This window comes from Juglans regia, chromosome 3, assembly GCF_001411555.2.
Source record: "Juglans regia cultivar Chandler chromosome 3, Walnut 2.0, whole genome shotgun sequence".
Lineage (NCBI taxonomy): Eukaryota > Viridiplantae > Streptophyta > Magnoliopsida > Fagales > Juglandaceae > Juglans > Juglans regia.
In genome coordinates, this window is record NC_049903.1 from 9,226,796 (window position 1) to 9,236,045 (window position 9,250).

The following is a 9,250-nucleotide window of genomic DNA, read 5'->3' on the forward strand; positions in this document are numbered from 1 at the left end:
ACCAGCTATTCGACTTTGTATTTCTTCCCAATAATCTTCCATATACCACATGTCACATCTTTGAGTTCTCAACCAGTTAATCACTAACATGGAATCCAATTCAATCTTCACAAATAAAAGACCCAATTGATCAATGTGCGGAAGCCCATGAAGTAAACCCATCAACTCAGCAAAGTCGTTCGAATTATGACCAATTGCAATGGCAAACCGGCAAACCAATTCCCCTTTATAATCCCTAATAATACCACTTGCACCTGAAGGACCGGGATTACCAAGAGAACAACCATCCACATTCAACTCAACCCAACCTGGCTTAGGATGTTTCCACATCACTGGAATGGCAATCTCCTTCCTCAAGGCACTTAAAGGCAAATTGAAATAATGTAAAATACCTTCATCACACAGAGTGAGCACATTTACTTCCTTAAGTTTTAAAGTAATCCAAGACACCCAATATTTTATGGAACACCAAACCTGTTGAACCGATTCCATCAAGCCTTCCATACTAGCCTTACAGCGATGCCCCCATAGCCACCAAGATATGATAGCTGGGAGAAGACCAAGTAATTGACCAGTACGATTAAAATTTCTCACCCGCCTATGCCAACAATCCACCCTCTATCTCTATGAACTACCTTCCATCAAAGATACTCCAAGAACAACCTAGCAAATTCTCCAGATTTTTTTTGCAAAATCCCCTTTTGCTAGAACATTATTAAGGTCCTCATCACCATAAGTCGAGCAACAATCACAACAGGAAACTATAAGAATACCAATTTTGTGGATGTGGTCATCTATTAGTGACAATCATGAATGGCCTTCCACTTGTAATCGAATTTTTTTTTTTTGAAAGAGCAGATTCCAGACCCATTTTGTCCAAGGAAATTTTGGACCCCTTGAACGAATGCAATTCCACGCACTTTTAGTAGAGAATTTCCCATCAGCATGCGGGAGCGAAATCATCACATCCTAGCCATCTTTAATCTTACCCAGCTGCAAGATAATCTCCTCAGCTTTTTGATGACCAACCAACCGAGTAAATAATTCCAGATTCCAACCCGATTCAGTTTTACATTCTTTTAATTTAAGATTCAGCAAATCAGAAATCTAAGTACTCTCACATAAAAGAATATGATCATGCCAATTATCACGCCAAAAATAAAGGTTTCCCTCCCGCACTTTCCATTTAGAATGAGCTTGCACGAGATGAATACTTTGCAAAATCATCTTCCAAAAAAGGGACCATTTCTTTGGATCCACCGTAGAAATATGTCTATCACCAACATATTTAGCATGAAAAAAATTGGACCAAAGAGAATTACCTTTTAATAAATTCCAGTCTAACTTCATGTGAAGAGATGACTGCACTTCTTTCAGATTACGAATTATCTCACACCTGTCTAAGTAAAATCCAAAATTTAAAATTTTAAAATATTAAGAAGTTACAATTTATTTTTTTTATGAAAATTTGTAAATATACCATTCCACTTATTATTACTACTCTTAACATCTAAAATCGAAAGCGTATGTTGTATGTTTGTTATTTACAGAATAAACATATAACACTTAAATTTTAAAACTAAAAAATACAATGATAAATATTACATAATTTGATCATATAATTATAATGAAAAATCTCATCCTTTAGGTTAAACAGAAAAGAAACTATACCACATTTGAAACTGTAAATGCACCTCAAATAACATTATAAATTTGATGTTAGTAAACAAACAATTCAATTCATAGGAAAATAAAACAATGATTAAACTTTCAAAACTATATATCTTAAGAAATCAATAAGAATAAGTCATTAAGAGATTGGCAAAATATATTTATATATATATATATATATAAACAAATACAGATTGATCTTATTTTTTTTCAAAAATTTTATGAATAGTTAATAATTTGGATTTATTTGGGAGAATTTTTTTACATGGCTCATTCCTAAAGTTCTCTCTTTTTCGCATATGAAAAGTAAAAGTCTAAAATACCCTTAATTTCACAATAAATCGTTTGACCAAAACACAAAATTCTAAAAACTTTTTCCTTCCATGTCCCTTTCTCTCCTAACCTAACACTGACTAACCTAACACTGAGGGTACGTTTGGGTAGTGAGAATACTTGAGAAGTGTTGAGAATGTTTGTGAATAGTTATGAGTAGAGATTGAAGTGAGTTTGTGAGTCCCATTGAGACTATTTTGAGTTGTTTGGATGTGTGAAGTATGTTGAGTTGTTGACTTTTGAATAGGTAGTTGAAAAAGGTATGGGTCCCATAAATATTATAGTGATTTTATTTTTAGTAATAAATATTATAGTGATTTTATTATAGTGATTTTTTAATATTAATAAATATTGTAGTGATTTTATTTTATTTTTATATATAAATATTATAATGATTTTATTTTTAATTTGTAAATAATAGTGATAAATATTATAATGATTTTATTTTCATATATATATATATAATAGTGATAAATATTATAGTAATATTATTTTTTATTTATATATTATAGTGATTTTATTTTTTATTTATATATTATAGTGATTTTATTTTTTATTTATATATAATAGTGATAAATATTATAGTGATTTTATTTTTTATTTATATATTACAGTGATCTTATTTTTTATTTATATATAATAGTGATAAATATTATAGTGATTTTATTTTTTTATTTATATATAATAGTGAGTCACGCCGACCTTCCTCTCTCCCTCACATGCCCTCTCCCTCACGGGTTCTCCACCTCACAGCCAGATCTACACCATTAGACCACTGTACCGCCACCTCGATGGCACCACCAGCTCCACCGTAGCCTCCCCTAGCCATCACCTAGTCAGCCCAAGTCCTCTCTGTCTCTCTCTCCCTTTCGCCTGCATTATTCCTCACCCACGATGTCAACCACCCCAGCACCGCCGTGCTCCTCTCGACCCGCCATGAACAACACCATCGATGGATCTTATGTGAGATTTTTTTTTAAAAAATTTTCGGTATATTTTGAAGTTTTGTTCACTCTATTTGGGTTTTTTTTTGCTGTCATGTACATTGGTTCATTGCTTGTCTTGCTCTCTCCTAATGATTTATGAATATGACCACGATCGGTTCGTTGCTTGATATGCGTATGGATTCATTACTTAAGTTATGAAAATCAGAAGATTTTGTTCTGTGTTTCGAGTTTTTTGGTGTCATGTATATTCGTATGGATTCGCTAGATTTTGTTGAGGTTATTTTCTGTGAAGTACTATTCCACCTGATCATATGCGTATATGCGAATATGGATTTTATTTTGTTTGGGTTTTTTTTGCTATCATGTATATGCGTATCATCTATGTAATTATAGTGTAAGAATTCATACACGTTGCACTTACAGAACAAAGAATAAGAAGCATATCCAGGAATGCTGAGATTCAGGAAGAGGAGCAATTCGTAACACACTGAGATTTTTCTGCGAAGAAAGTGAGAATAGAGAAGTGCTCAGATAGACGTTAAAAAATGTTAAGAAATGTAAAAAGACTAAAACAATAGTTGGCAAAGAAAAATAAAAGTAAACAGAATGAAGTTTTGGAATACAAGTAAGGGCAAAATTAGAAATGAAAATGTTGGACGAAAATACTGTTCATCCAACATTCGCATTTTTACATATAGTAGATATAAACTGGAGAAATAGGTGATCATGTCATGTTTCCCCTTTGCATAAATTTCAGACTGCATGGGTTCGTATTAGTTGATGTTATTCAATGCATAAAGTCATCTCACATTATATGGACAATAAGTTTACACAACTTATTAAGGACAATAAGTTTTGTTATCATGGTTCAGAATCTTAGGATAATGCATTTTATCTATAACTTCTTATTGTATACTAACGCATTTTATCTATAACTGCAAGATTGGCGTTTGCATGTCGATTACACATTGAAAATATCCCACTTGTATAAGGACATGGTTGTAGTGATGTTGAAGATGTTCCACCCACACTTGCCAAAATTTAAAGCATATTATTATAGTTGCCTACCATCTGTCTACTTAAATAGATAAGCAGTTATTTGAGTGAATGAGTAGTGCAAGAATCTGTTAGGCTATGATGTGTAAAAAAAAACTAAGGATGCTATAGTTTGTACTTGCTTTCCATTAATGCACTAGTGTATATATAACTACATTAATGTTAATCCCACACATTTGGATGGATAAATGCCCTTTATTAAATTAGTTGTCTCAGTTGCCCCATATATTTATTGATGGGGATCCTAAATGTTCATTAGAGTAGATCATTAAAGTTTCATATTTGTCCTTTATGTTTCCAATTTGTAAACCAATATCATGTCCACAGTGCATTGGATCAGTACTAGTCTATATGCAATGGGAATATTGTGGTCACTACTGTTCAGGTCCTATATGAAATTTCAATTGCTGAATTTATCTGAACTAGGTTAGTATTATGTTACAAGAAATTTAGCATGAAAAATGTTTAACAAAAATGATGAAATAGTGTTTTGAAGAAATTGTTAGTGACTCACTTGAAATGGGATAATTGATGACTAATCAGATTATGATTTTGTAATATATGGCCACTGGAAAACATATGGATTGCTTTAATTTTTATGTAACAAAAAAAAAGGACTACGACGGTCACTGGAAAAATATTGGTAAAAGATTATTTGCATTGATTACGAAATCGTTGGGAAAGAGTAAACTATTGTGAATGGATATAATGCGGTGACTCTAGGTGGATGCAAAACAAATCCACTTGGACATTACGTTTTGCGGCGGATATGCATTTTGTTTGAAATGCATCTATTGCGGTGATTAATTGTGACCGCAATAAGATCTTACTTTGATTTGGATATTTTTTGTGATGCTGTTCAGTATCATTGGACTTACTTTATTGCGGCGGAATTGGTCCTATTTATGAAAATTAACATACGTCCCAGACAAGTGCAATTGCGACGATAAGGTTTGACCGATGGAAAAGGTTTTAAACATTTGTAGCGATTCAAGAATCATTTGCGATGATATTTAAACGCTGCAATAAAGTTTTTTCAACAATAGTTAGTGTGGAGTCTGTGATGTCTATTTACAACACAATGTTGGGTAAATGTGGGGAAAAAAATGCCGAGAATAAGTAGTGACAGTTTAAAGTTTTGTTGCTTTAGCACAAAATGAACAAACAATGGCATCTTATGTGCGGCGACTTAAAAAAAGATGAAAAAAATACAAATGCGGCAATTTTAAATATTTTTTGCGACGAAATTCGGAGTTGAAAAAGATGATTTTTCTTGTTATTTTTAGGATTATTTACTAAGTTTCATATGTTATTTTTAAGTAATTGGGTTTTTAATTTTTCTTGGTATTAGATTATTCGTTTAAAATCATATAAATTAGGTCCCCTCCATTAGATTGTTGTCAATTAAATCAGCAGAAATGCTGATGTGAGATGTCATGTGTTTCGTTTTGGACATGAGGTATATATGCCATATGGACAAAGAAAAAAAGATACACATAAAAAAATCATAGAGAATTTATAAAACATAATAATATTTAAAAAGCACCCTCATTTTCAAATGAATTTCTTCAAAGAATATTCAATAAGAAATAAACATAAAAAACATAAGACAAATAAAACATAAACATAAAAAACATAAGACAAATAATATGTATTTGTAAATAACTTATTTACAAATACATATTATTTATAAATAATTTGTTATTTTTAATATTATTATTGCTTTAGGATTTGAAAAAGTTAAATTTTTTATTGTATTATATGTGGAAATTTGTAAAAATTTTAATAATGAGATGAGATAAGTTGAGAATACCTAAGATATTCTCAAAATACTCCACTACTATTCATTACTTTATTATTACTTTTCATTTATTTTTTACTACTATTTAATATTCTATTATTATTTTTTCATTATTTTATATTATTGTTTTATGATTTAAAAAAGTTGAACTTTTTATTGTATTTTATGTGAAAATTTGTAAAAATTTTAATGATGAGATGAGATGAGTTGAGATGAGTTGATAGGTATTCTTAAAATACTCTACTACTATTCATTACTTTATTATTACTTTTCACTTACTTTTTACTACTATTCAATATTTTATTATTACTTTTTTATTATTGTTTTAGGATTTAAAAAATTTGAATTTTTATTATTTTTTATATAGAAATTTATGAAAATTATAATGATGAGATGAGATGAGTTGAGAAATACTCTACTACTATTCATTAATTTATTATTATTTTTTACTTACTTTTTACTACTATTAATTATTATTTAATATTTTATTATTACTTTTTTATTATTTTTTAAGTATTATTATTCACAACTTTTCTCAACACTAATTCTCAACACTTCCCAAACGTATATATAATAAGTACTTTATAAGGGTATCCAGTACTTTGCTTACGGACAAAGTTTGTGTCTCATACTTTAGTAGTGAAAGCTATATTACAGTTATGGACCAAGGGGCTCAAAGCACTTTAAGTCCATGTATCTCCTCCTCTTAATTTCCTTAATGCTTTTTTTTTTTTTTGTCACAACTCGATTTCTAACTTCTGTTTTTATTAGCTTTTTAAAATTTATTTTGTAGGAAATTATTGGAGAAATATATGTACATTGTATATAAAATTTGTTAGTAGATTGTATTAAAAAAATAGCATAATCTCAAAAAAAATATTTAATATTTATTATGACTAAGGTAAACATAATAATATAGTAAATCCTCTTATCATTAAATATCAAGTGGTAGAATTATTTTTTGTTCTAAGACTTCTTTTTAATTTGTAAAGCTTTTGTTTCCAAATTAAACCAATCAATGTAGACCATCAATGTCATATATAATATATATAAACTATGTTTTGAAAAAGCATTCATGATCGAGATAACTACGTTTTAATATACTATAAGTTTTAGAAAAATTCTATACACCACACTAAATATCATCCTACTCTCATCCCATTATATAATATGTGATACAAATTATCACACAATTAGATAATCTTTTATTAAATGATTATTTATCATCTAATGGTGATAAATGTATCACATCTTATATAGTAGAATGAAAGTGTGATGATAGTATATATGGTGTGTATATATAGAATGACTCTAAGTTTTAAACCATACCTAAATATGATTTTTTGTTTTCAATTGAAATATGATTTTTTGATTTGGTTGCTCTTAATGCGCATCAAGTGAAAGTGAAACTGTATAATGTGTGGGAGCAAGTTAACAACAGATCATAAAGCTGCGGAACCTCACGAACCACTAATAGAGTACAATTAAACCACAAACACGTATGCACTACATGAATTACCACAACAGAACATGACCAAGCCCCAAGCTGTTAAAAAAGCTCAATTAACAGAATACACACATTATTATTAATATGACATATCCCACTAAAGTACGCATTTATATATATGTATACATATGTAGTTTCATGAGGGATAAACCATAACTCAAGACTTAAAGTGGCAGACCAATTAGCTACAACTCGAAGAGGCAGACATGTGTACTTTCCAAAGGCACGTATATACTAACATCTGATTGGTCCCCTTCAAGCAGACAAGTTAGAGGCTCGTGGTGCAACTGCATGGGGCAAATCTAGTATACTTACTGATCATGCCGGTTTTAAGTGGGTTGACTCCGAGGGAGTTCGAGGGAATTAGTGCTTAGATTTCTACAACAATAACAGAACAAATAGGTTGGGATAGATAGCAACATACCAAAAGGTTTCCAAGGAATTGCCCGCTTCAGCTTTTTCAGCAAGTACTTGTAAGTTTCCGATAGTGATATATAAAGAGGGAAATATGAAAGTGCGAAGATTCCGACTGGTAGGAAAGAAAGTGCATATAGGATGACTTTTGTCCAGCTTTCCCTGTTTTGTATCATGAGGAGGACGGTTGCTCCAAATGCAAACATCATCATGGATACGGACAGGAATAGAAATGTGAAACCAAACATGAGCTTATTTGGAAGAGATTCCTTGAAGTCTTGTAATTAACGGAATGGTGATGAGACGATGGAGAGAAATATTACCACCGATGTCAAAGCAAATGAAAGGGACAACACATCTGTCACAGTAAAAACCACAAAGAAAGGTTTATTGACGAGGACTGGAGCTCCTGTCTGACTATTTGGGCCTCCAGGTACTGTGTAGGCTGCTGCAAAGGCAACGGTAGCAATGAGTACTGCGACAACGGTGCATCCTTCTGAGGTCCGCTTTAGCCATTCTGTTGCTGATGTTCGGAGTTCATTATTTTCTTTACAAAAAAATTGCTCAGCGGTCAGCTTCATATCGTTACGATGTTCAAGGAAATGGGGTGGGGTGATCAACTTCCACGCTGCACATGATCAACACCAAAAAATAGAACATAATGATTGAACATAAGTGGAAACATGTGTGCGCACCAATTAATGATAGTCCTAAAAAAACTATTATTACTTTAAATAATATTAGTACTGTAGTAAGATCATTGTCCGAAAAAGGTTTCAAGAAATTTCATTGCTTCAAAGCTTTCAACAATATTTTCATATGCTAATTAATTAATGAGTATTTGTTCGCCCAAAGCATACTGCAGCAAGAAAGAGTATTAATAAAAGTGCATACTACGTACGTACCTCAAACCATAGCATTTCATCTCGCAAATCAAGTGCAGGGCCTCGCAATTTCTCAGGCATATAATCTTTTAATTTCATTCCAACGACATGAAGTATGGCATTTCCTTCGTTGTTGACTTTTCGTACCAGTCTATTCACGGGCACTTCTCCTTTCGTTACAAGGTCAAAAATACTCAACCGACGAAACTTTATAGCTATATGCAATATGTTCCGCCCTTTGTCATCAATATGCTCAACTGCTTGGGGGTAACGTTTCAGTATTTCTTCAGCAATGTCTACACAGCCTGACTTAGTTGCCAAAAACAAAGGAGTATCTGTTTCTGGTAGATCCCCTGCAGCCATTAATAATTGGGAGCCTTGTCCAACTCCCCTCTCTCTGGACGTTGGACTCCCACCATATTTGTGGAGCCTAGGCTTGCTCTGGTCTATTCCAGGATAAGTTGCTTCCCACGAGGTGTCTCTTTCAATTAGGAACTTGGCCAGCTTCAAAGCTGATATATATTTAGGCTCTGGTTGTTTGGTTGAAGTAAAATATGAACTGGCTGTTCATGAGTTTGGAAGTTATAAGTACTTATTGCATCATGTATAAAAGGAAAAATATATCAAGATCTTATTC

The 9,250-nt window shown here is 31.7% G+C and overlaps 1 protein-coding gene across 1 annotated transcript; it reads right to left on the bottom strand.

Moving 5' to 3' along the window:
• Positions 1–8,013: 8,013 nt before the first annotated feature.
• LOC108982791 (ankyrin repeat-containing protein ITN1-like) lies at positions 8,014–8,976 on the bottom strand. Its single transcript, XM_018954254.1, has 2 exons — positions 8,631–8,976; positions 8,014–8,357 (listed from the first exon to the last, which is right to left on the bottom strand). The coding sequence occupies exons 1-2, from the start codon at positions 8,974–8,976 to the stop codon at positions 8,014–8,016; spliced, it is 690 nt and encodes a 229-aa protein (XP_018809799.1).
• Between the last annotated feature and the right edge of the window lie 274 nt (positions 8,977–9,250).

Coding starts and splice junctions, on each gene's coding strand:
- LOC108982791 (XM_018954254.1), bottom strand. CDS start 8,976: ATGGCTGCAGGGGATCTACCAGAAACAGATACTCCTTTGTTTTTGGCA. Junction 8,358..8,630: donor AATGCTATGGTTTGAGGTAC/GTACGTAGTATG, acceptor GATCATGTGCAG/CGTGGAAGTTGATCACCCCA.